At 53.7% G+C, this 27,050-nt stretch overlaps 1 protein-coding gene across 4 annotated transcripts in view; it reads left to right on the forward strand.

The window, feature by feature from the left end:
• Nucleotides 1–23,716: 23,716 nt before the first annotated feature.
• Nucleotides 23,717–27,050, forward strand: part of CDH4 (cadherin 4) — a 499,844-nt gene continuing 496,510 nt past the window's right edge. For 2 of the 4 annotated variants that reach the window (XM_075571395.1, XM_075571394.1), the window contains exon 1: nucleotides 23,719–23,933. In XM_075571395.1, coding sequence (XP_075427510.1) covers nucleotides 23,877–23,933 — 57 coding nt within the window. In that variant the 5' untranslated portion in view covers nucleotides 23,719–23,876. Of the gene's footprint in view, nucleotides 23,934–27,050 lie in introns of all 4 variants that reach the window. The other 2 variants (XM_075571397.1, XM_075571398.1) reach the window with 2 other exon arrangements.

Genomic DNA, 27,050 nt, shown 5'->3' on the forward strand with positions numbered 1-27,050 from the left:
CCCATTCATTTGTACAGTGGCTTCATCATGCAACTATATATATATATATATATATATATATACAGAGAGAGAGAGAGAGAGACACACACATGATGAACCAATATACAAATAAATGTAGAAGGGTTATCAAAAACATGTTGTACTCCAAATAACACTTCTCCATACAGACACACTACAATAAAATTAATTTCCTTTAATAATCCTATCTGATCTTCCAATCAAAATCTTCAAATGCCAATCAAAAACCTCAAATGACAATCAAAACATTGCATTTACATTGTATATATGATGCATACAATCTATGCACCATATACATTCTGCAAATGAATGTTAACAATAACATATTCAAAACAAAATACCAATACCTCCAAACAAGTATACTATTTTAACCAATCCAGTAAACATAAATCAATTAGCATTCATTAATGACATCCCTAAACAATTTACATTCCATTCCTAACAATTAAACAATTAACTAATTCAAGCGTTGAACAGAACAATTTATCCTGTGAAAAAATATAAGTACCAGTTTCTTGGTTCTGCGTGAGACCTCTGGAGACCACCTGCGGTCTCCTCGGGTATCTCACGGGTATCAGGCTGGTGGTTCCACGGGTGACACCTGCGGGGATGAAGCGGTGGCCTCATATCTGTTGGGGCACCGCGGACCCGTAGTCTGTGGGGATGAAGCGGTGGTCCCACATCCGTGTGGGCACCGCGGACCCATAGTGAGCACTCGTGAGTTCCCCAGACCCCTGTGGGAACCACCCGAGGCCCCGCAGACACCTGTGGGCCTGACCCGGGGCTCCCAGACATCCGCGGGCCTACCTTGGGGACCCAATTGTGGCCCACGGTGACCCAAGGAGACCACCTGGGGGCCATGGCGCTTGGCAGGACCCACCAACAGGCCTCCAGAACCTGTATGAAACATGTTGCTGGTACCCTGTAGGTCTGTCAGGTGCCCCGCCAGCCCGCCGGGGTCTCGCGTGGGGCTGGGGTATGAACCCTGTACGTAAAAGGATAAATCATGTATTTATGGGGGGGCACAGGGGGTGGGTAATGTATTTAATAAATAGAATGATGCTTATTGTGGGGCTGTGTATTGTTTTTATTGTGGGTACTGGGGGTTGGGTGGGTGTATTGGTCCCAACGGTATGTGGGTAGGCCTCCCTTGTTGGTAGTGGGTGAGGGTGGTTAGGCCTCACGGGGTGGGGGGTTAGTGTGGGAGGGTATGTAGGCATCCCGAGTGGTGGGTGAGGGTGGGTTAACCCCTTAATGACTGTAGCGATTAATAACCGCTATGGTGATTAAGGGGTTAGGGGACATTACATTGGATGTTTTCATTCTTGTGTCTGTTTTGCAGCAGCGGAGGGGGCATGGGCAGGATGAGGATGAGGATAGCCTTCATCGTGGCAGCCGGAAATGGGTGAGTGCTATATGTATTTAATGTATTTATTGTTGTTTATGTATTTTAAATACACAGGGGGTGCATGTTGTTTATTGTAATGTTTATTGGGGGCAAATGTCCCCAATAAACATGCTATTCTGACTTAACCCCTTCATTGCCTTAGCGGCTATACGCTGTGGTAATGAAGCAGCATTTATGTATTTTAATAATATTGTGCGGAAGCAGGGGGTCCCGAGCTGAACCGCATTGATTTGTGGCTCAGAGACCCCCTGCTTCCTGAGTTACAGGCCCCGGTTTGGGGCATCGGTTACAGTGTCGCCGCCATATTTATAGCGGACACGGCGCGAATGGGACGCTATAAAGATGGCGGCGAGACTGCCACCCGATGACACATACCGGGGCCTGTAACTCGGGAAGCAGGGGTCCCTGGTCCACAAAGCAACGCGGTTCAGCTCAGGGGACCCCCTGCTCACAGTACACTATTATTAAAAATACATTCATGCTGCTTCGTTACCGTAGCAGATAGCCGCAAAGGTAAGGAACGAGTGTTTATTGATATGGGTGTTTTATTCATACTGTAGATGTGCAGAGGGTCTCCGGAGCTGAACCGCTTTGGTTTTAGGTCCAGGGACCCCCTGCTTCCCGAGATACAGGCCCCTTTAGGGGGTGCCGTTATCCCTCTGCTTTGTGACAAAGTGAGGAAACAGTGCGCAACTATTTAAACAATTCACAAACGTGAAGTGACTATACAGTGAAATATATAATATATAATTACGTGACCTAATGGATATTCAACAAAGTGGAGCATCTGCAGCTGTGATACCGGGGATGGCTCACGACACCCCCTATAGAGTCAGACAAATACACAAAAGACACAGCGCACAACGCTCATAGTGCATTAAGAGTATATTATAATAACAAAGTAATAGGGTAATTATTGTGCGTACATCAAATAAAAATCAGAAAAGCATGTTAGGGGTAAGTTACCCATACACCAACACTGTGAACCGGATCAGATGTCATCAGCAGGTCATGGAGCTGTTCCGTGATTTGCCAGGTTCTGGATGGGTTGGATGGATATATATGGAGTCCTATATGATCCCCACTCGTGGGTAAACAGTGTCCAGCACTTCTGTGAGAAACAGTCCTTTCTCACGTGTCTCCACGGTGGCTGCCCTCCTCCAACAGTCCTCAGTACCGCACTTCCGGTTTGTGACGTCACCTCTCGGGTACACTGCGGCTCGCGTCACAGTACTCCTCCGGTGGCCAAAACAAAGTGCAGTAACAGGGCAGGTGATCGGTTTAGACTAATCTCTCTCTTCCAGTGTGACGCGAGCCGCGGTGTACCCGAGAGGTGACGTCACAAACCGAAAGTGCGGTACTGAGGACTGTTGGAGGAGGGCAGCCACCGTGGAGACACGTGAGAAAGGACTGTTTCTCACAGAAGTGCTGGACACTGTTTACCCACGAGTAGGGATCATATAGGACTCCATATATATCCATCCAACCCATCCAGAACCTGGCAAATCACGGAACAGCTCCATGACCTTCTGATGACATCTGATCCGGTTCACAGTGTTGGTGTATGGGTAACTTACCCCTAACATGCTTTTCTGATTTTTATTTGATGTACGCACAATAATTACCCTATTCATTTGTTATTATAATATACATTTAATGCACTATGAGCGTTGTGCGCTGTGTCTTTTGTGTATCCCTCTGCTTTGTTTACATTCCGCGGTCACGTGATCGGGACCTTTAAATGCAGAGGGATACCGGCACCTCATAAAGGGGTCTGTATCTCGGGAAGCAGGGGGTCCCCGGACCTGAAACCAATGCGGTTCAGCTCCGGAGACCCCCTGCACATATACACTAGGAGTCAAAGTTGTTTATAAATAATTTTTATTTTGCCGATGTTTGCGCTGAGAGAGCGGCTGGTCTCTCTCTGCTGCAAACACCTATCGGCAGAAAAGGCCTATCGGCAGGTTATCGGGAGCCAGGCTGTTTCGGCACAGGCTCATCGGCAGTTTTGCTTTCGCAGTGATTCGGCAGGGATCAGCATGGATTCGGCCCTTACTGAATACTGCGAGGGCAACTCGCCAAAATAAGGCCTATCGGCAACCCTTGGCGATTGCACTTTTTTCGGCGCTTACTGCATAGAGCCCTTAATCTCCATACAAAAATCATCTATCATCTATGTGAAAGAACACCTATTTTTATAATTTATTTTTTTATTTTTTCAATTTTTATAATTACCATTCTATATATTTTTGATTTTTTTATAGATTTACAATTCACATATTTCATCATTATTATTTATTTTTTATTTTTTGTGTGTTTTTTTCACATACATATTTTATATGTTTTTTTCTTTATTTTTTATATTTTTTACTTTTTTCACACTCACCATTGTTCTACAATTCCCATCCAAGTTCCCATTTAAATTTTGTACAATTGTATTCATACAGGTCATCTGTGCTAATTATTTCTGGCGGTCTGTGTGTTATCAGGAGTCTGCTGTGGGGCTGGTACACATCCAGGCACTGTCAAATTTTACATTTAATATATATATATATATATATATATATATATATATATACAGTTAGGTCCGGAAATAATTGGACACACGGCCCTGAGGAAGGTCTCCCTGTGGGACCGACACGTTGGCATTCGTGTAACAGTGTGTTTTGAATACATTACTTTTGGATTACTCCTTGCTGTATGCTGTCTCCTTTATTAGTTTACGGACTGGTAACTATGATATATAAATATATATATATATATATATATATATATATATATATATATATATATATATATATATATATATATATAATACTGAGTTAATTTATGGTGAGTAAAAAAAGTGACAAAAACCCTCCACAGGAAAGCAAATATACAAATACAACTGTATGCTCATCTGCATTTCTTAGGCAGGTCTGCAAGCCCGCCTTTCCCCCTCATTTATATATATATATATATTCACACACAGTTAGGTCCGGAAATAATTGGACACAGACACAATTTTCATAATTTTGGCTCTGCACGCCACCACAATGGATTTGAAATTAAACAACTGAGATGCAATAGAAGTGCAGACTTTCAGCTTTAATTCAAGGGGTTGAACAATAATATCGTATGAAACGTTTAGGAATTGCAACCATTTTCATACACAGTTCCCTTATTTCAGGGGCTCAAATGTAATTGGACAAATTAACACAATCATAAATAAAATGTTCATTTTTAATACTTTGTCGAGAATCCTTTGCAGGCAAATGACTGCTTGAAGTCTGGAACGCATGGACATCACCAAACGCTGAGTTTCCTCCTTTGTGATGCTTTGCCAGGCCTTTACCGGAGCTGTCTTCAGTTATTGTTTATTCGTGGGTCTTTCTGCCATACGTTTTGTCTTCAGCAAGTGAAATGCATGCTCGATTGGGTTGAGATCAGGTGATTGACTCGGCCATTGCAGAATATTCCACTACTTTGCCTTAAAAAACTGCTGGGTTGCTTTTGCAGTATATTTTGGCTCATTGTCCATCTGTAAAGTGAAGTGCCGTCCAATCAACTTCGCTGAATTTGGCTGAATCTGAGCAGACAATATATCCCTATATACTTCAGAATTCATCCGGCTGCTTCTGTCTTCTGTCACATCATCAGTAAACACTAGTGACCCAGTGTCATTGTAAGCCATGCATGCCCATGCCATCACACTGCCTCCACCGTGTTTACAGATGATGTGGTATGCTTCGGATCATGAGCCGTTCCAAGCCTTCTCCACACTTTTTTCTTCCCATCATTCTGGTACAGGTTGATCTTAGTTTCATCTGTCCAAAGAATGCTGTTCCAGAACTGGGCTGGCTTTTATAGATATTGTTTGGCAAAGTCTAATCTGGCCTTTCTATTCTTAAGGCTTATGAATGGTTTGCACCTTGTGGTGAACCCTCTGTATTTGCTCTCGTGAAGTCTTCTCTTTATGGTAGACTTGGATAATGATATGCCTACCTCCTGGAGAGTGTTCTTCACTTGGCTGGATGTTGTGAAGGGGTTTTTCTTTACCATGGAAAGGATCCTACAATCATCCCCCACTGTTGTCTTCCGTGGACGTCCAGGCCTTTTTGTGTTGCAGAGCTCACCAGTGCGTTCTTTTTCTCTCAGAATATACCAAACTGTTAATTTGGCCACTCCTAATGTTCCTGCTATCTCTCTGATGGATTTTCTTTTCTTTTTTTGCAGCCTAAGGATGCCCTGTTTCACTTGCACTGAGCGTTCCTTTGACTGTGTGTTGTGGGTTCACAGCAACAGCTTCCAAATGTGAATGCCACACCTGGAATCAACTCCAGACCTTTTACCTGCTTAATTGATGATGAAATAACAAAGGAATAGCCCACACCTGTCCATGAAACAGCTTTTGAGTCAATTGTCCAATTACTTTTGGTCCCTTGAAAAAGAGGGGGCTACATATTAAAGAGATGTAATTCCTAAACCCTTTCTCCAACATATACAGTATGCACTGTTTTTAAGTAAAAACCTGTCTTGCTTTATTCATTGTAACACCGCCGGAAGAAGAGATCAGTGTATCTCGAAAGCTCGCACAAATAAAAGCATTTCGTTAGCCACAGAACGGTATCGTCTAGTCGTTTTTGATTTTATATATCTATAAAACTATATATATATATATATATATATATATATATATATATAACACATAAAGACATTTGAAGGCTGTCAGTCCCTTTTTAGAAGTAATGGTTTTGCTGTCTTTATAAATGAATCTGAAGACACAAAGAAAATTGAGGAACGAGGCATTATCAAGAAAAGAGACATTTTCACTTGCAAAGTTCAAGGTGTTTCATTTAATCAGGTTACTGTGCTGTCAATTTAAAACCTTAGAAATAATTTAGCGATTAAGATTGACGAGGGACTCAGCTGAGGTTTATAAAGGCAATATGTAGGTGGTGAGTAACCTTCAATGATTATGTTTCACACCCAATGAAAATAATGAACACCTGTTATGGCTGCACTGGCTTATAATGCATAGACTGGCTTATAATGCATAGACTGGTTTATTATATATAGACTGGTTTATAATGCATAGACTAGTTTATTATATATAGACTGTCTTATAATGCATAGACTGGCGTATAATGCATAGACTGCCTTATAATGCATAGACTGGCTTATAATGCATAGACTGGTTTATAATGCACAGACTGGCTTATTATACATAGACTGGCTTATTATATATAGACTGGCTTATTATACATAGACTGGCTTATAATGCATAGACTGGCTTATAATGCATAGACTGGCTTATAATGCATAGACTGGCTTATAATGCATTGACTGGTTTATAATGCATAGACTGGCTTATAATGCATAGACTGGCTTATTATACATAGACCGGCTTATTATACACAGACTGGTTTATAATGCATAGACTGGTTTATATGCATAGACTGGCTTATTATTCATAGACCGGCTTATTATACATAGACTGGCTTCTAATGCATAGACTGGCTTATAATGCATAGACTGGCTTATAATGCATAGACTGGCGTATAATACATAGACTGGTTTATAATACATAGACTGGCTTATAATACATAGACTGGCTTATAATGCATAGACTGGCTTGTTATACATAAACTGGCTTATAATGCATAGACTGGCTTATAATGCATAGACTGGCTTATAATGCATAGACTGGCTTATAATGCATAGACTGGTTTATAATGCATAGACCGGTTTATAATGCATAGACCGGCTTATAATGCATAGACTGGCTTATAATGCATAGACCGGCTTATAATGCATAGACCGGCTTATAATGCATAGACCGGCTTATAATGCATAGACCGGCTTATAATGCATAGACCGGCTTATTATACATAGACTGGCTTATAATGCATAGACTGGCTTCTAATGCATAGACTGGCTTCTAATGCATAGACCGGCTTATTATACATAGACTGGCTTATAATGCATAGACTGGCTTATAATGCATAGACTGGCTTATAATGCATAGACTGGCTTCTAATGCATAGACTGGCTTCTAATGCATAGACTGGCTTCTAATGCATAGACCGGCTTATAATGCATAGACCGGCTTATAATGCATAGACCGGCTTATAATGCATAGACCGGTTTATAATGCATAGACCGGTTTATAATGCATAGACCGGCTTATAATGCATAGACCGGCTTATAATGCATAGACCGACTTATAATGCATAGACCGGCTTATAATGCATAGACCGGCTTATTATACATAGACTGGCTTATAATGCATAGACTGGCTTATAATGCATAGACCAGTTTATAATACACTTCGACTCTTCGTTCTCCTCAAGGATGTCATCTCTCTACCCCTTTTGTATCTACAGCCCTTTCCCGCCTAAAACCTCCCTCCCTGACTGCCCCACACCTCTGGAATTCCCTTCCCCTCCACATCCGACCAGCACCCTCTCTATCCACCTTTATGACCCATCTGTTTAACGAAGCATGAGTAGCTCCGTGGCTGATACTATACACCTCATACATTAACCTTGGCCCCTTGCAGACGCACTTACCAGAACGCCCTCCTACTGTCTCTGTACGTTCTCCCCATTACCACTTAGGCCTCGGACATGCTTACCGTTGGCGTGCTGAGGCGCGCTGAGGCTCAGGGAAAGCGAGTGCTTTCCCAGGCCTTGCGGTTGCTTGCCCTGCGCGCCGTCAGGGGGCCGTCAGGGGGCAGGCCGGGGGCGGGCCAGTGGCGTCACGGAGCTGGTTCGCCCTCATTGGGCGAACCGTTCACATGACCGGCCTGTCGCGCCGGCAAGCGGGGGAATTTTAAAATTCCCTAAAACCTGCGCTTCCGCGCGCTTGCGTAGGCGAGCCCCTACTAAAGCCGCTCTAATTGCGGCTGTAGGGGCTCAGTGCTGAGCGGGAGCGCGCGTCAGCACGCTTCAGCAAGCAAGCAGGTAACATGGCTGAGGCCTTAGAGTGCAAGCTCTTCGGGGCAGGGACTCCTTTTTCTATTGTTACTTTTATGCATGAATCGCTTATTCCCACTATGTGTTATATTATTATGTCCCGTGTATCACGGCTGTAAAGCGCTATGTACATGGATGGCGCTATATAAGGTCCGTAATATAGTGGGCGCGCTTGCTGCGCCGTGCGCGCATGGCAGTTATAGTTGGCTGTGGTTAGCCAGCCATTGTATGCTAGGGCCGCGCACGCGCACGGCAGTGAGCGTGGAGCCGGGCGATAGCGAGGAAGACTCAGAAAAGTAAGTATTCGCACCGCTACCGCAATGTATATGTAAATGTTGGGCCAATAAAGGACATTTTTTGCATATTTTTGGTGTGCCTATCCCTTTGTTCTCTCTCTCTTTCTCTCTCTCTCTCTTCTCTCTCTTTTTTCTCTCTCCTCTCTCTCTCTCTCTCCCTCCCTCTCTCTCTCTCTCTCTCTCTCTCTCTCTCTCTTCTCTCTCTTCTCTCTCTTCTCTCTCTTCTCTCTCTTCTCTCTCTCTGTCCCTCTCTTACTGTATGTGGCAAACGTGCAGCCCTATTGAGGGTGGAAGTAGATAACGTTGCCTACAACTGCCTTAGGGTAAATTTTAACCCATAATTGGTATCACAAACCTAACCATTAGTATCCCAAAAATGGAGGGGCTACTAGTATTTATTGTGTCAAGCCAGCCCACTCAGAGTATTGTTTCTCTGCTTTGCTCGGGTGTCTTCCTTACCTAACAGTTTGCATATAGCATGTATGATCTGTACATTACTCTATGAGCTGTAACTTCTGCCAAATACCCCCCTCCGCCATCCCTAGGTACAAGCCTCCACCTTATCCCCCCACCATCCCTAGACACAAGCCTCCACCGTAGCCCCCCGCCATCCCTAGACACAAGCCTCCACCTTAGCCCCTCCGCCATCCCTAGGTACAAGCCTCCACCTTATCCCCCCCACCATCCCTAGACACAAGCCTCCACCGTAGCCCCCCGCCATCCCTAGACACAAGCCTCCACCTTAGCCCCTCCGCCATCCCTAGGTACAAGCCTCCACCTTAGCTCCCCGCCATCCCTAGACACAAGCCTTCAACTTATCCCCCCACCATCCCTAGGCATAAGCCTCCACCTTAGCCCCCCGACATCCCTAGGCACAAGCCTCCACCTTAGCTCCCCGCCATCCCTTGGCACAAGCCTCCACCTTAGCCCCCCGACATCCCTAAACACAAGCCTCCACCTTAGCCCCCCCGACATCCCTAGGCACAAGCCTCCACCTTAGCTCCCCGCCATCCCTAGACACAAGCCTCCACCTTAGCCCCCTGTTATTCCTAAGCACAAGCCTCCACCGTAGCCCCCCAACATCCCTAAACACAAGCCTCCACCTTAGCTCCCCGCCATCCCTAGGCAGAAGCCTCCACCGTAGCCCCCACCTTCCCTAGACACAAGCCTCCACCTTAGCCCCCTGCCATTCCTAAGCACAAGCCTCCACCTTAGCCCCCCGACATCCCTAGACACAAGCCTCCACTTTAGCGCCCCGACATTCCTAAGCACAAGCCTCCACCTTAGCCCCCCGACATCCCTAGCCACAAGCCTCCACCTTATCCCCTGTTATCCCTAGGCACAAGCCTCCACCTTATCCCCCCATCATCCCTAGGCACAAACCTCCACCTTAGCCCCCGACATCCCTAGACACAAGCCTCCACCTTAGCCCCTTGACATCCCTAGGCACAAGCCTCCACCTTAGCCCCCCAACATCCCTAGGCACAAGCCTCCATCTTAGCTTCCCGCCATCCCTAGGCACAAGCCTCCACCTTAGCCCCCCGCCATCCCTAGGCACAAGCCTCCACCTTAGCCCCCCAACATCCCTAGGCACAAGCCTCCATCTTAGCCCCCTGACATCCCTCAGCACAAGCCTCCACCTTAGCCCCCTGACATCCCTCAGCACAAGCCTCCACCTTAGCCCCCTGACATCCCTCGGCACAAGCCTCCACCTTAGCCCCCTGACATCCCTAGGCACATGCCTCCACCTTAGCCCCCCGCCATCCCTAGACACAAGCCTCCACCTTAGCCCCCTGACATCCATCTGCACAAGCCTCCACCTAAGCCCCCTGACATCCCTAGCCACAAGCCTCCACCTTCGCCCTCCGCTATCCCTCGGTACAAGCCTCCACCTTAGCCCCCCGACATCCCTAGACACAAGCCTCCACCTTAGCCCCCTGTTATTCCTAAGCACAAGCCTCCACCGTAGCCCCCCAACATCCCTAAACACAAGCCTCCACCTTAGCTCCCCGCCATCCCTAGGCAGAAGCCTCCACCGTAGCCCCCACCTTCCCTAGACACAAGCCTCCACCTTAGCCCCCTGCCATTCCTAAGCACAAGCCTCCACCTTAGCCCCCCGACATCCCTAGACACAAGCCTCCACTTTAGCGCCCCGACATTCCTAAGCACAAGCCTCCACCTTAGCCCCCCGACATCCCTAGCCACAAGCCTCCACCTTATCCCCTGTTATCCCTAGGCACAAGCCTCCACCTTATCCCCCCATCATCCCTAGGCACAAACCTCCACCTTAGCCCCCGACATCCCTAGACACAAGCCTCCACCTTAGCCCCTTGACATCCCTAGGCACAAGCCTCCACCTTAGCCCCCCAACATCCCTAGGCACAAGCCTCCATCTTAGCTTCCCGCCATCCCTAGGCACAAGCCTCCACCTTAGCCCCCCGCCATCCCTAGGCACAAGCCTCCACCTTAGCCCCCCAACATCCCTAGGCACAAGCCTCCATCTTAGCCCCCTGACATCCCTCAGCACAAGCCTCCACCTTAGCCCCCTGACATCCCTCAGCACAAGCCTCCACCTTAGCCCCCTGACATCCCTCGGCACAAGCCTCCACCTTAGCCCCCTGACATCCCTAGGCACATGCCTCCACCTTAGCCCCCCGCCATCCCTAGACACAAGCCTCCACCTTAGCCCCCTGACATCCATCTGCACAAGCCTCCACCTAAGCCCCCTGACATCCCTAGCCACAAGCCTCCACCTTCGCCCTCCGCTATCCCTCGGTACAAGCCTCCACCTTAGCCCCCCGACATCCCTAGGCACAAGCCACCACCTTAGCCCCCGACATCCCTAGGCACATGCCTCCACCTTAACCCCCCGCCATCCCTAGACACAAGCCTCCACCTTAGCCCCCTGACATTTCTCGGCACAAGCCACCACCTTAGCCCTCCACCATAGCCCCCGACATCCCTAGGCACAAGCCTCCACCTTAGCCACCCGACATCCCTAGGCACAAGCCTCCACCTTAGCCCCCCGACATCCCTAGGCACAAGCCTCCACCTTAGCCCCTTGACATCCCTAGGCACAAGCCTCCACCTTAGCTCCCTGACATCCCTCGGCACAAGCCTCCACCTTAGCCCCCTGATATCCCTCGGCACAAGCCTCCACCATGGCCCCCTGACATCCATAGGCACAAGCCTCCACCTTAGCCCCCTGACATCCCTAGACACAAGACTCCACCGTAGCACCCCAACATCCCTAGGCACAAGCCTCCACCTAAGCCCCCGACATCCCTAGACACAAGCCTCCACCTTAGCCCCTGACATCCCTAGACACAAGCCTCCACCTTAGCCCCCCGACACCTCTAGGCACAAGCCTCCACAGTAGCCCCCCGACATCCTAGGCACAAGCCTCCACCTTAGCCCCCGCCATCCATAGGCACAAGCCTCCACCTTAGCCCCTCGCCATCCCTAGACACAAGCCTCCACCGTAGCACCCCGACATCCCTGGGCACAAGCCTCCACCTAAGCCCCCGACATCCCTAGGCACAAGCCTCCACCTTAGCCCCTCGCCATCCCTAGACACAAGCCTCCACCGTAGCACCCCGACATCCCTAGGCACAAGCCTCCACCTTAGCCCCCGACATCCCTAGGCACAAGCCTCCACCTTAGCCCCTCGCCATCCCTAGACACAAGCCTCCACCGTAGCACCCCGACATCCCTGGGCACAAGCCTCCACCTTAGCACCCCACCATCCCTAGGCACAAGCCTCCACCTTTGCCAAACGACATCCCTAGACACAAGCCTCCACCTAAGCCCCCGACATCCCTAGGCACAAGCCACCACCTTAGCCCCCGCCATCTCTGGACACAAGCCTCCACCTTAGCCCCCCGACATCCCTAGACACAAGCCTCCACCTTAGCCCCCTGACATCACTAGGCACAAGCCTCCACCTTAGCCCCCTGACATCCCTCGGCACAAGCCTCCACCTTAGCCCCCTGACATCCCTAGGCACAAGCCTCCACCTTAGCCCCCTGACATCCCTCGGTACAAGCCTCCACCTTAGCCCCCCGACATCCCTAGGCACAAGCCTCCACCTTAGCACCCCGACATTCTAGGCACAAGCCTCCACCTTAGCCCCCCGACATCCCTAGGCACAAGCCTCCACCTTAGCCTCCCGACATCCCTAGGCACAAGCCTCCACCTTAGCCCCCCGCCATCCAAAGACAAAAGCCTCCACCGTAGCACCCCGACATCCCTGGGCACAAGCCTCCACCTTAGCCCCCTGACATCCCTAGGCACAAGCCTCCACCTTAGCCCCCTGACATCCCTCGGTACAAGCCTCCACCTTAGCCCCCCGCCATCCCAAGACACAAGCCTCCACCTTAGCCCCCGACATCCCTAGACACAAGCCTCCACCTTAGCCCCCCGACATCCCTAGGCACAAGCCTCCACCGTAGCCCCCCGACATTCTAGGCGCAAGCCTCCACCTTAGCCTCCCGACATCCCTAGGCACAAGCCTCCACCTTAGCCCCCCGCCATCCCAAGACACAAGCCTCCACCGTAGCACCCCGACATCCCTGGGCACAAGCCTCCACCTAAGCCCCCGACATCCCTAGGCACAAGCCTCCACCTAAGCCCCCGACATCCCTAGGCACAAGCCACCACCTTAGCCCCCCGCCATCTCTGGACACAAGCCTCCACCTTAGCCCCCCGACATCCCTAGGCACAAGCCTCCACCTTAGCCCCCCGACATCCCTAGACACAAGCCTCCACCTTAGCCCCCTGACATCACTAGGCACAAGCCTCCACCTTAGCCCCCCGACATCCCTAGGCACAAGCCTCCACCTTAGCCCCCCGACATCCCTAGGCACAAGCCTCCACCTTAGCACCCCGACATCCCTAGGCACAAGCCTCCACCGTAGCCCCCCGACATTCTAGGCGCAAGCCTCCACCTTAGCCTCCCGAAATCCCTAGGCACAAGCCTCCACCTTAGCCCCCCGCCATCCCAAGACACAAGCCTCCACCGTAGCACCCCAACATCCCTGGGCACAAGCCTCCACCTACGCCCCCGACATCACTAGGCACAAGCCTCCACCGTAGCCCCCTGACATCCCTCGGCACAAGCCTCCACCTTAGCCCCCTGACATCCCTAGGCACAAGCCTCCACCTTAGCCCCCTGACATCCCTCGGTACAAGCCTCCACCTTAGCCCCCCGACATCCCTAGGCACAAGCCTCCACCTTAGCACCCCAACATCCTAGGCACAAGCCTCCACCTTAGCCCCCCGACATCCCTAGGCACAAGCCTCCACCTTAGCCCCCGACATCCCTAGACACAAGCCTCCACCTTAGCCCCCCGACATCCCTAGGCACAAGCCTCCACCGTAGCCCCCCGACATTCTAGGCGCAAGCCTCCACCTTAGCCTCCCGACATCCCTAGGCACAAGCCTCCACCTTAGCCCCCCGCCATCCCAAGACACAAGCCTCCACCGTAGCACCCCGACATCCCTGGGCACAAGCCTCCACCTAAGCCCCCGACATCCCTAGACACAAGCCTCCACCTTAGCACCCCGCCATCCCTAGGCACAAGCCTCCACCTTTGCCCCACGACATCCCTAGACACAAGCCTCCACCTAAGCCCCCGACATCCCTAGGCACAAGCCACCACCTTAGCCCCCCGCCATCTCTGGACACAAGCCTCCACCTTAGCCCCCCGACATCCCTAGGCACAAGCCTCCACCTTAGCCCCCCAACATCCCTAGACACAAGCCTCCACCTTAGCCCCCTGACATCACTAGGCACAAGCCTCCACCTTAGCACCCCGACATCCTAGGCACAAGCCTCCAACGTAGCCCCCCGACATCCCTAGGCACAAGCCTCCACCTTAGCCCCCCGACATCCCTCGGCACAAGCCTCCAACGTAGCCCCCCGACATCCCTAGACACAAGCCTCCACCTTAGCCCCCTGACATCACTAGGCACAAGCCTCCACCTTAGCCCCCCGACATCCCTAGACACAAGCCTCCACCTTAGCCCCCTGACATCACTAGGCACAAGCCTCCACCATAGCCCCCCGACATCCCTAGGCACAAGCCTCCACCTTAGCACCCCGACATCCCTAGACACAAGCCTCCACCTTAGCCCCCCGACATCCCTAGGCACAAGCCTCCACCTTAGCCCCCGACATCCCTAGGCACAAGCCTCCACCTTAGCCCCCCAACATCCCTAGACACAAGCCTCCACCTTAGCCCCCTGACATCACTAGGCACAAGCCTCCACCTTAGCCCCCTGACATCCCTCGGCACAAGCCTCCACCTTAGCCCCCTGACATCACTAGGCACAAGCCTCCACCTTAGCCCCCTGACATCCCTCTGCACAAGCCTCCACCTTAGCCCCCCGCCATCCCTAGGCACAAGCCTCCACCTTAGCCCCCCGACATCCCTAGGCACAAGCCTCCACCGTAGCCCCCCGCCATCCCTAGGCACAAGCCTCCACCTTAGCCCCCCGACATCCCTAGGCACAAGCCTCCACCTTAGCCCCCCGACATTCTAGGCACAAGCCTCCACCTTAGCCCCCCGACATCCCTCGGCACAAGCCTCCACCTTAGCCCCCCGACATCCCTAGGCACAAGCCTCCACCTTAGCCCCCCGCCATCCCTAGGCACAAGCCTCCACCTCAGCCCCCCGACATTCTAGGCACAAGCCTCCACCTTAGCCCCCCGACATCCCTCGGCACAAGCCTCCACCTTAGCCCCCCGACATTCTAGGCACAAGCCTCCACCTTAGCCCCCCGACATCCCTAGGCACAAGCCTCCACCTTAGCCCCCGACATCCTTAGGCACAAGCCTCCACCTTAGCCCCCGACATCCTTAGGCACAAGCCTCCACCTTAGCCCCCCGACATCCCTAGACACAAGCCTCCACCTTAGCCCCCGACATCCCTAGGCACAAGCCTCCACCTTAGCCCCCGACATCCTTAGGCACAAGCCTCCACCTTAGCCCCTCGACATCCCTAGGCAAAATCCTCCACCTTAGCCCCCCGACATCCCTAGACACAAGCCTCCACCGTAGCCCCCTGACATCCCTCGGTACAAGCCTCCACCTTAGCCCCCTGACATCCCTCGGCACAAGCCTCCACCGTAGCCCCCCGCCATCCCTAGGCACAAGCCTCCACCTTAGCCCCCGACATCCCTAGGCACAAGCCTCCACCTTAGCCCCCGACATCCTTAGGCACAAGCCTCCACCTTAGCCCCTCGACATCCCTAGGCAAAATCCTCCACCTTAGCCCCCCGACATCCCTAGACACAAGCCTCCACCGTAGCCCCCTGACATCCCTCGGTACAAGCCTCCACCTTAGCCCCCTGACATCCCTAGGCACAAGCCTCCACCGTAGCCCCCCGCCATCCCTAGGCACAAGCCTCCACCTTAGCCCCCCGCCATCCCTAGGCACAAGCCTCCACCTTAGCCCCCCGACATCCCTAGGCACAAGCCTCCACCGTAGCCCCCCGCCATCCCTAGGCACAAGCCTCCACCTTAGCCCCCTGACATCCCTAGGCACAAGCCTCCACCTTAGCCCCCCGACATCCCTAGGCACAAGCCTCCACCGTAGCCCCCCGACATCCCTAGGCACAAGCCTCCACCGTAGCCCCCCGACATCCCTAGGCACAAGCCTCCACCTTAGCCCCCCGACATTCTAGGCACAAGCCTCCACCTTAGCCCCCCGACATCCCTCGGCACAAGCCTCCACCTTAGCCCCCGACATCCCTAGGCACAAGCCTCCACCTTAGCCCCCCGCCATCCCTAGGCACAAGCCTCCACCTCAGCCCCCCGACATTCTAGGCACAAGCCTCCACCTTAGCCCCCCGACATCCCTCGGCACAAGCCTCCACCTTAGCCCCCCGACATTCTAGGCACAAGCCTCCACCTTAGCCCCCCGACATCCCTAGGCACAAGCCTCCACCTTAGCCCCCGACATCCTTAGGCACAAGCCTCCACCTTAGCCCCCCGACATCCCTAGGCACAAGCCTCCACCTTAGCCCCCCGCCATCCCTAGGCACAAGCCTCCACCTCAGCCCCCCGACATTCTAGGCACAAGCCTCCACCTTAGCCCCCCGACATCCCTCGGCACAAGCCTCCACCTTAGCCCCCCGACATTCTAGGCACAAGCCTCCACCTTAGCCCCCCGACATCCCTAGGCACAAGCCTCCACCTTAGCCCCCGACATCCTTAGGCACAAGCCTCCACCTTAGCCCCTCGACATCCCTAGGCAAAATCCTCCACCTTAGCCCCCCGACATCCCTAGACACAAGCCTCCACCGTAGCCCCCTGACATCCCTCGGTACAAGCCTCCACCTTAGCCCCCTGACATCCCTAGGCACAAGCCTCCACCGTAGCCCCCCGCCATCCCTAGGCACAAGCCTCCACCTTAGCCCCCCGCCATCCCTAGGCACAAGCCTCCACCTTAGCCCCCCGACATCCCTAGGCACAAGCCTCCACCGTAGCCCCCCGCCATCCCTAGGCACAAGCCTCCACCTTAGCCCCCTGACATCCCTAGGCACAAGCCTCCACCTTAGCCCCCCGACATCCCTAGGCACAAGCCTCCACCGTAGCCCCCCGACATCCCTAGGCACAAGCCTCCACCGTAGCCCCCCGACATCCCTAGGCACAAGCCTCCACCTTAGCCCCCCGACATTCTAGGCACAAGCCTCCACCTTAGCCCCCCGACATCCCTCGGCACAAGCCTCCACCTTAGCCCCCCGACATCCCTAGGCACAAGCCTCCACCTTAGCCCCCCGCCATCCCTAGGCACAAGCCTCCACCTCAGCCCCCCGACATTCTAGGCACAAGCCTCCACCTTAGCCCCCCGACATCCCTCGGCACAAGCCTCCACCTTAGCCCCCCGACATTCTAGGCACAAGCCTCCACCTTAGCCCCCCGACATCCCTAGGCACAAGCCTCCACCTTAGCCCCCGACATCCTTAGGCACAAGCCTCCACCTTAGCCCCCCGACATCCCTAGGCACAAGCCTCCACCTTAGCCCCCCGCCATCCCTAGGCACAAGCCTCCACCTCAGCCCCCCGACATTCTAGGCACAAGCCTCCACCTTAGCCCCCCGACATCCCTCGGCACAAGCCTCCACCTTAGCCCCCCGACATTCTAGGCACAAGCCTCCACCTTAGCCCCCCGACATCCCTAGGCACAAGCCTCCACCTTAGCCCCCGACATCCTTAGGCACAAGCCTCCACCTTAGCCCCCCGACATCCCTAGGCACAAGCCTCCACCTTAGCCCCCGACATCCTTAGGCACAAGCCTCCACCTTAGCCCCCTGACATCCCTAGGCACAAGCCTCCACCTTAGCCCCCCGACATCCCTAGGCACAAGCCTCCACCTTAGCCCCCCGCCATCCCTAGGCACAAGCCTCCACCTCAGCCCCCCGACATTCTAGGCACAAGCCTCCACCTTAGCCCCCCGACATCCCTCGGCACAAGCCTCCACCTTAGCCCCCCGACATTCTAGGCACAAGCCTCCACCTTAGCCCCCCGACATCCCTAGGCACAAGCCTCCACCTTAGCCCCCGACATCCTTAGGCACAAGCCTCCACCTTAGCCCCCTGACATCCCTAGGCACAAGCCTCCACCTTAGCCCCCCGCCATCCCTAGGCACAAGCCTCCACCTTAGCCCCCTGACATCCCTCGGCACAAGCCTCCACCTTAGCCCCCCGACATCCGCTTAGAATTCATGTGACGCATTTCTTAACTTCCTGAAAACACAACTCTTTTCTCTGACAATACTTTGATTCTTCAGTATTTAGACTAATTTTCTTTGCAGTAATTACTATAAAGTACGTTGACATTAGAGGTTATAAATAATAATAATTGTACTAAGTATGATTATAAACCCATTTAAATGAACCCATTCTGCCTATTGCCTGTCTGTACACACTGTGCTGCTCCCTCTCTCTGTGCTGCTCCCTCTCTCTGTGCTGCTCCCTCTCTCTGTGCTGCTCCCTCTCTCTGTGCTGCTCCCTCACTGTGCTGCTCCCCCTCTCTGTGCTGCTCCCTCTCTGTGCTGCTCCCCTCACTGTGCTGCTCCCTCTCTGTGTGCTGCTCCCCCTCTCTGTGCTGCTCCCCCTCTCTGTGCTGCTCCCCCTCTCTGCTGCTCCCTCACTGTGCTGCTCCCCCTCTTTGTGCTACTCCCCCTCTCTGTGCTGCTCCCCCTCTCTGTGCTGCTCCCCCTCACTGTGCTGCTCCCTCTCTCTGTGCTGCTCCCCCTCACTGTGCTGCTCCCTCTCTCTGTGCTGCTCCCTCTCTGTGCTGCTCCCCCTCTCTGTGCTGCTCCCTCTCTGTGCTGCTCCCCCTCTCTGTGCTGCTCCCACTCTGTGATTCTCCCCCTCTCTCTGTGCTGCTCCCTCTCTCTGCGCTGCTCCCACTCTCTGTGATTCTCCCCCTCTCTGTGCTGCTCCCCCTCTCTGTGCTGCTCCCCCTCACTGTGCTGCTCCCTCTCTCTGTGCTGCTCCCCCTCACTGTGCTGCTCCCTCTCTCTGTGCTGCTCCCTCTCTGTGCTGCTCCCTCTCTCTGTGCTGCTCCCCCTCTCTGTGCTGCTCCCTCTCTGTGATTCTCCCCCTCTCTGTGCTGCTCCCCCTCTCTGTGCTGCTCCCACTCTGTGATTCTCCCCCTCTCTCTGTGCTGCTCCCTCTCTCTGTGCTGCTCCCACTCTCTGTGATTCTCCCCCTCTCTGTGCTGCTCCCCCTCACTGTGCTGCTCCCTCTCTCTGTGCTGCTCCCTCTCTGTGCTGCTCCCTCTCTCTGTGCTGCTCCCCCTCTCTGTGCTGCTCCCACTCTGTGATTCTCCCCCTCTCTCTGTGCTGCTCCCTCTCTCTGCGCTGCTCCCACTCTCTGTGATTCTCCCCCTCTCTGTGCTGCTCCCCCTCTCTGTGCTGCTCCCCCTCTGTGATTCTCCCCCTCTCTGTGCTGCTCCCCCTCTCTGTGCTGCTCCCCCTCTCAGTGCAGCTCCCCCTCAATGTGCTGTTCTCACGCTCTGTGCTGCTCCCTTTCTCTGTGCTGCTCCCTTTCTCTGTGCTGCTCCCCCTCACTGTGCTGTTCTCCCTCTCTGCGCTGCTCCCCCTATATGTGCTGCTCCCACTCTGTGATTCTCCCCCTCTCTCTGTGCTGCTCCCTCTCTCTGCGCTGCTCCCACTCTCTGTGCTCCCACTCTCTGTGATTCTCCCCCTCTCTGTGCTGCTCCCCCTCTCTGTGCTGCTCCCCCTCTCTGTGCTGCTCCCACTCTGTGATTCTCCCCCTCTCTCTGTGCTGCTCCCTCTCTCTGTGCTGCTCCCACTCTCTGTGATTCTCCCCCTCTCTGTGCTGCTCCCCCTCACTGTGCTGCTCCCTCTCTCTGTGCTGCTCCCTCTCTGTGCTGCTCCCTCTCTCTGTGCTGCTCCCCCTCTCTGTGCTGCTCCCACTCTGTGATTCTCCCCCTCTCTCTGTGCTGCTCCCTCTCTCTGCGCTGCTCCCACTCTCTGTGATTCTCCCCCTCTCTGTGCTGCTCCCCCTCTCTGTGCTGCTACCCCTCTCTGTGCTGCTCCCCCTCTCTGTGCTGCTCCCTCTCTGTGATTCTCCCCCTCTCTGTGCTGCTCCCCCTCTCTGTGCTGCTCCCCCTCTCAGTGCAGCTCCCCCTCAATGTGCTGTTCTCACGCTCTGTGCTGCTCCCTTTCTCTGTGCTGCTCCCTTTCTCTGTGCTGCTCCCCCTCACTGTGCTGTTCTCCCTCTCTGCGCTGCTCCCCCTATATGTGCTGCTCTCCTCTCTCTGTGCTGCTCCCTCTCTCTGCGCTGCTCCCACTCTCTGTGATTCTCCCCCTCTCTGTGCTGCTCCCCCTCTCTGTGCTGCTCCCCCTCTCTGTGCTGCTCCCCCTCTCTGTGCTGCTCCCCCTCTCTGCTGCTCCCTCACTGTGCTGCTCCCCCTCTTTGTGCTACTCCCCCTCTCTGTGCTGCTCCCCCTCTCTGTGCTGCTCCCCCTCACTGTGCTGCTCCCTCTCTCTGTGCTGCTCCCCCTCTCTGTGCTGCTCCCTCTCTCTGTGCTGCTCCCTCTCTGTGCTGCTCTCCCTCTCTGTGCTGCTCCCTCTCTCTGTGCTGCTCCCCCTCTCTGTGCTGCTCCCACTCTGTGATTCTCCCCCTCTCTCTGTGCTGCTCCCACTCTGTGATTCTCCCCCTCTCTCTGTGCTGCTCCCTCTCTCTGCGCTGCTCCCACTCTCTGTGATTCTCCCCCTCTCTGTGCTGCTCCCCCTCTCTGTGCTGCTCCCCCTCACTGTGCTGCTCCCTCTCTCTGTGCTGCTCCCCCTCACTGTGCTGCTCCCTCTCTCTGTGCTGCTCCCTCTCTCTGTGCTGCTCCCCCTCTCTGTGCTGCTCCCCCTCTCTGTGCTGCTCCCACTCTGTGATTCTCCCCCTCTCTCTGTGCTGCTCCCTCTCTCTGCGCTGCTCCCACTCTCTGTGATTCTCCCCCTCTCTGTGCTGCTCCCCCTCTCTGTGCTGCTCCCCCTCTCTGTGCTGCTCCCCCTCTCTGTGCTGCTCCCCCTCTCAGTGCTGCTCCCCCTCAATGTGCTGTTCTCACGCTCTGTGCTGCTCCCTTTCTCTGTGCTGCTCCCCCTCACTGTGCTGTTCTCCCTCACTGTGCTGTTCTCCCTCTCTGCGCTGCTCCCCCTATATGTGCTGCTCTCCTCTCCCTGTGCTGCTCTAACTCTTCGCTGCTCCCCCTCACTGTGCTGCTCCCCCTCTCTGTGCTGGTCCCCCTCCCTGTGCTGCTCCCCCTCCCTGTGCTGCTCCCCCTCCCTGTGCTGCTCTCCCTCTCTATGCTGCTCCCCCTCTCTGTGCTGCTCCCCCTCTCTGCGCTGCTCCCCCTCTCTGTGTTGCTCCCTCTCTCTGTGCTGCTCCCTCTCTGTGCTGCTCCCCCTCTCTGTGCTGCTCCCCCTCCCTGTGCTGCTCCCCCTCTCTGCACTGCTCCCCCTCCCTGTGCTGCTCCCCCACTCTGCGCTGCTCTCCTCTCTGTGCTGCTCCCCCTCTGTGCTGCTCTCCTCTCTGTGCTGCTCCCTCACTGTGCTGCTCCCTCTATATGTGCTGCTCTCCTCTCTCTGTGCTGCTCTCCTCTCTGTGCTGCTCCCTCTCTGCGCTGCTCCCCCTATATGTGCTGCTCTCCTCTCCCTGTGCTGCTCTAACTCTTCGCTGCTCACCCTCACTGTGCTGTTCTCCCTCTTTGCTGCTCCCCCTCCCTGTGCTGCTCCCCCTCTCTGCGCTGCTCTCCTCTGTGTTGCTCCCCCTCATTGTGCTGTTCTCCCTCACTGTGCTGCTCCCCCTATATGCCCTGCTCTCCTTTCTCTGCGCTGCTCCCCCTCACTGTGCTACTCCCCCTATATGCCCTGCTCTCCTCTCTCTGTGCTGCTCTAACTCTGCGCTGCTCCCCCTCTGTGCTGCTCCCCCTCGCTGTGCTGCTCCCTCTCGCTGCGCTGCTCCCCCTCGCTGCGCTGCTCCCCCTCGCTGCGCTGCTCTCCCTCGCTGTGCTGCTCCCCCTCACTGTGCTGCTCCCCCTATATGCCCTGGTCTCCTCTCTCTGTGCTGCTCTCCCTCCCCCTCTCTCTAATTGCTTCTCTCCCTCTGCTCTCTCTGTACTTGTTCCTCTCTCCCCCTGTATACCTCTCTCTCTCTGTCCATCTCGCCCCCTGTATACCTCTCTCTCTCTCTGTCCATCTCTCCCCCTGTATACCTCTCTCTCTCTGTCCATCTCTCCCTCCCTGTATACCTCTCTCTCTCTCTCTGTCCATCTCTCCCCCTGTATACCTCTCTCTCTCTGTCCATCTCTCCCCCTGTATACCTCTCTCTCTCTGTCCATCACTCCCTCCCTGTATACCTCTCTCTCTCTGTCCATCTCTCCCCCTGTATACCTCTCTCTCTCTGTCCATCTCTCCCTCCCTGTATACCTCTCTCTCTCTCTGTCCGTCTCTCCCCCTGTATACCTCTCTCTCTCTCTCTCTCTCTGTCCATCTCTCCCTCCCTGTATACCTCTCTCTCTCTCTGTCCATCTCTCCCCCTGTATACCTCTCTCTGTCCATCTCTCCCTCTCCTGTATACCTCTCTCTCTCTCTGTCCATCTCTCCCCCTGTATACCTCTCTCTCTCTGTCCATCTCTCCCTCCCTGTGTGCCTCTCTCCCTGCGTGTATCTCTCTCTGTATCTCCCCCCCTCTCACTCCCTCTCTGCCCCTATCCCTCTCTCCCTCTGCCTATCTCCCTCCCTCTCTGCCTGTGCTTCTCTCCCACCCTTATCTTGCCCCCCCCCTCTATCCCTCTATCCTCTCTGCCTCTATCCCCTTTCCCTCTCTCCCTGTATAAACTCTCTCTCTCTCTATGCCTCTCTCCCTGCGTGTATCTCTGTCTGTATCTCTCTGTATCCCTCTCTCCCCCCTCCCCTCTCTGCCTCTCCCCGCTCCCTCTCTGCCCCTCTCCCCCCTCCCTCTCTGCCTCCTCTCCCCCTCCCTCTCTGCCCCTCCGCCCCTCTCCCCTCCCTCTCCCCCTCCCCTCCCTCTCCCTCTCCCTCCCTCTCCCCCTCCCCTCCCTCTCCCTCTCCCTCCCTGCCTGTTCTTCTCTCCACCCTTATCTTGCCCCCCCCTCAATCCCTCCCTGCCTCTCCCCCCTTTCCCTCTCTCCCTGTATAAACTCTCTCTCTCTCTCTCTGTCCCTCTCTCCGTGCGTGTATCTCTGTCTGTATCTCTCTGTATCCCTCTCTCCCCCCTCCCTCTCTGCCTCTCCCCCGCTCTCTCTCTGCCCCTCCGCCCCTCTCCCCCTCCCCTCCCTCTCCCTTCCCTCCCTGCCTGTTCTTCTCTCCCACCCTTATCTTGCCCCCCCTACCCTTTCCATCCCTTCCAGTCCTTTGCAGTGAGGCTGCAGTACCCTTGGCCCTCCAGCAGGCGCGCTGTCCCGCGGGGCGCAGGGTGGGCGGGTCCGCCCTGTCAGTTAGTGTGCGGAGGGGGCGGGGCCATGCCAGGCTGGCAGAGCTGCAGCATCCCGATCACCTGCAGCTCAGAGCCGGGGCAGAGAGAGGAGGGACGGGAAGCGGCGGCGCCCGGGGGCAGCGAAGCCTCACACCGACACCGGGGGAGAGAGGAAAAGCCGCAGCACCGGGGAGGGGAGAGCTGAGGGGCTGAGCTGGGCACGCTGCAGAGGAGCATGGCAGGGGGCTGGGGGGCAGCCCTCCTTCTGCTGGCCCTGTCTGGGGCAAGAAGGGTAAGTTGGCACCATTCATGCATTGGGAGAAAAAAATGTTGCATTGTATAGTAGTGCTGAGTATCTCCATGCACTTCTCCCTCACTCCCACATTACCTTCCCCTTTGGGGGGAAAAGTAGACTCAGCCTGGCAGATCCTTGCCAGCTGTGCCCATCCTTCCTCAGTGAGGGTATGGATATATATATATATATATATATATATGGGGTGTGTAAGCCTTTGCAGGGATTCTGTGTTATTGGGGTGTGGAGGAGGAAGCTGCCTGTGGTGTGAAGTGAGGCTTATTAGTGATTTATGTCACAGCATGGCCATTCTCTTTAGATGGAAGTTGGCATGTCTAGCCCACAAGGCTGCAAATGGCATCTCTGAGCAGCTTACATCTGCAAAACAGGGCAAACATTTCCAGCAGCTGAGAGCTGCCAGTGTGTATGATTTACCTGACCAGACAATGCTCAGTTGTCCACCTCCAATCCACCTTCCCTTGGGTAGTGCCACCCTGCCCCCTCTGACTAAAATAAGGTCATTAGTACCAACCCATTGGCATTGATGTGCCCATACTGAAGCTGCTGGTATGTGTGTGGGGGCAGCAGTGACAGCCCCAGCACAGCCCTGCTACAGCAGCTGGGCTCCTAGAGGGAGACACAGGGAGCTTTCCACGGAGGGTACCTGCTCCATGCAGTAACAGGGACACGCACTCACCTTAATCCTCATTCATAAGTTAACTTGACATGTAACAATTCTTACAGAACATGCAAACACACAGCCGCTGCAGCAGCAGCACGTGGCACTGAAGGGGTTAACAGGCAAAACCATGCAATCATGGGGAATGGAAGTAGAGGTGGGGGGGGGGGGGGGGGAGGGGGTAGTGCTGCAGCCCCCCCCTTCTGTGTTTATACATTTTTTACATTATGGTAATGTATGCATGTGTGACTGACTTTGTATGCACACCACCGCCACCCAAAAAGAAATAGTTCCTGGCTAATGGACTGCATGCTCATCTGACATTGATGGGGGGTTAATAAAGGAAACCCCCGGTTGGCCAGTGAGTTGCAGGGGCGACCACCTGGGGTTAAAGAGGAGGGTGTGGAGGGGCTTAGTTGGAGCGTAGAGCAGAATAATAGGAGCGAGTAACAACGGCAAAGAGTGTTTTAGGGTCATTTGCTGTTGGACGGATCAATGCAGAAAACCAGTGGTTTGGAACGTCCGCCAGGGAAAGGGTTAATAGAAGAAATCGCACTCTGCAATGTGTCAATGAAACCGTGAAGATCTCTCCCTGGAACCCTTCCATCCCACCGGCTTTATAGTGAGCCCTGAAGAACTGTGAATATTTTTGCAGGCAGCGGAAAAAAAACAAACCTTTTTGTTGAACCAACACGATAATTGTTTCGGCTGCTGAATGTGTTCGCTGAATATCCGCGACCCGAAAAGCAGGGATTCGTGAGCTGTCAAGTAATGAAAGACTCCAATAGCTTATGGTCAACAGCTGTACAGAGCGCTCCTATCGCTCTAATAAAAGTGATTACTACGTGTGATAGGTCTATAAATGTCTTCAAACACCTTACAGCAGGGGGTTTTAACTCCAGTACTCAAGAAATCCCAACAGGTCAGGTTGGAAGGATATCTCTGCTTCAGCACAGGCGGCTCCTCAATCAGTGGGCTCAGATTGAACCACCTGTGCTGAAGCAGGGATATCCTTAAAATCTGACCTGTTGGGGCGTCTTGGGGACTGGAGTTGAGATCCCCTGTCTTGCAGCTACGTCCGTGTTCTCCATTTAAGTGCCCCCACTCTAATGTGACATTTCCCTTATACCTTTTCGGGATCAAACCCTTTCCCCCCCGTTGCTCTTCGGGTTCAATGAGCTGAGCTGGAGTGGTCCCTGGCAATGCCAGGCTATGGTGTCTTAAATCCAGCCTGCACTTCTTCCTGGGAACATATGGCAAAGGGGCATTACTTATTTGAGTTGACAAAAAAATAAATAAAAAAATTTCGCCCTCGCTGAGAATTCCCCAGTTGGCATGTGATCTGCATTTAGTATGAATGCCCATGGCCGGCTTTCAAAGACCATTTTTTTTTTTTGGCTGGGCAACAGAATTTCCCATCACCCACCTCCAAATGACCCCCAACCCCCCCCCCCTCCAGCCAACTGTAGCGAAACCACTCCAACGAGGAACGCGACTTTTGGACTTCACAGCGGCAGACGACCCAGTGGGTATAGGGCAACAGGATGTGCATTTTATAGGCAGCCTGCCAATTGGTGCCACAATGGTTTTTTTTTTTTTTAATTTATTTTTTTAGGAAGATATAGCTGAAAGTATGTAGTGGGTACTCAGTAAAACTGTCAAGCACAGCATGTCCATTATCCGGGACATGGAAGAGGGTGTTTATTTCTGAAGAAGTGGGACCGTCATTTTACGAGACTCTGTTTTATGTCTGAGAGATGTACACAGTCTTTCTTTTCCTCCCTGGCTCTACAGCATTTCCCACTTAACAGGCTCCCGAATGGACTTATTTTGTAAGCAGACTTTGTTCTGTATGCCGCTGTGTGACACCATGGGACACTTCAGGACACCTTGTTTAATATAGACCATGTATTATTAGGTGGATATGCACTTCTGTTGCCCTGTCTGCCTTGAGTCCGGCATTTGGCATGTAGGTGTATGAGCCAGTAAGATGCACTCTCAACACGTTAAAAACATGTGCCCCGGCCTGACCCCCATTGACAGATCCACTTCAAACGGAAGAAACGTGATGATCCTTGATGTAGTCGAAAGCAGTAAAAAAAAAACACAAGTGTGATGTTCTTCTAGATGCACTTTTGAAAACCCATGTGGTCTCCAGAATCCTCTGAAGATATATCATCTGTGGTGTCAGAGAGGGTACCAGCTGCAATGTCCTCCTTGCAAAGCAACCAAACAGGCTAAAATAATCATTCCTTCATCCAAACTAGTTCTTTTCTCATTATTTTCTCCCCCTAATATCCCAAAATGGACCTGCAAATCATGCAGTGGATGTCCACCTTAACTGCTTCCATGCCAGGGCGCCCCTGCAGTGTGCAGCTGACCTTTTCAGGCATTTAAAGGGACACTTTCCGTCTGCTGCATTATAGTGCAAACAGTAT

Source organism: Ascaphus truei, chromosome 15 (genome assembly GCF_040206685.1).
Source record: "Ascaphus truei isolate aAscTru1 chromosome 15, aAscTru1.hap1, whole genome shotgun sequence".
In the NCBI taxonomy this organism is placed as follows: domain Eukaryota; kingdom Metazoa; phylum Chordata; class Amphibia; order Anura; family Ascaphidae; genus Ascaphus; species Ascaphus truei.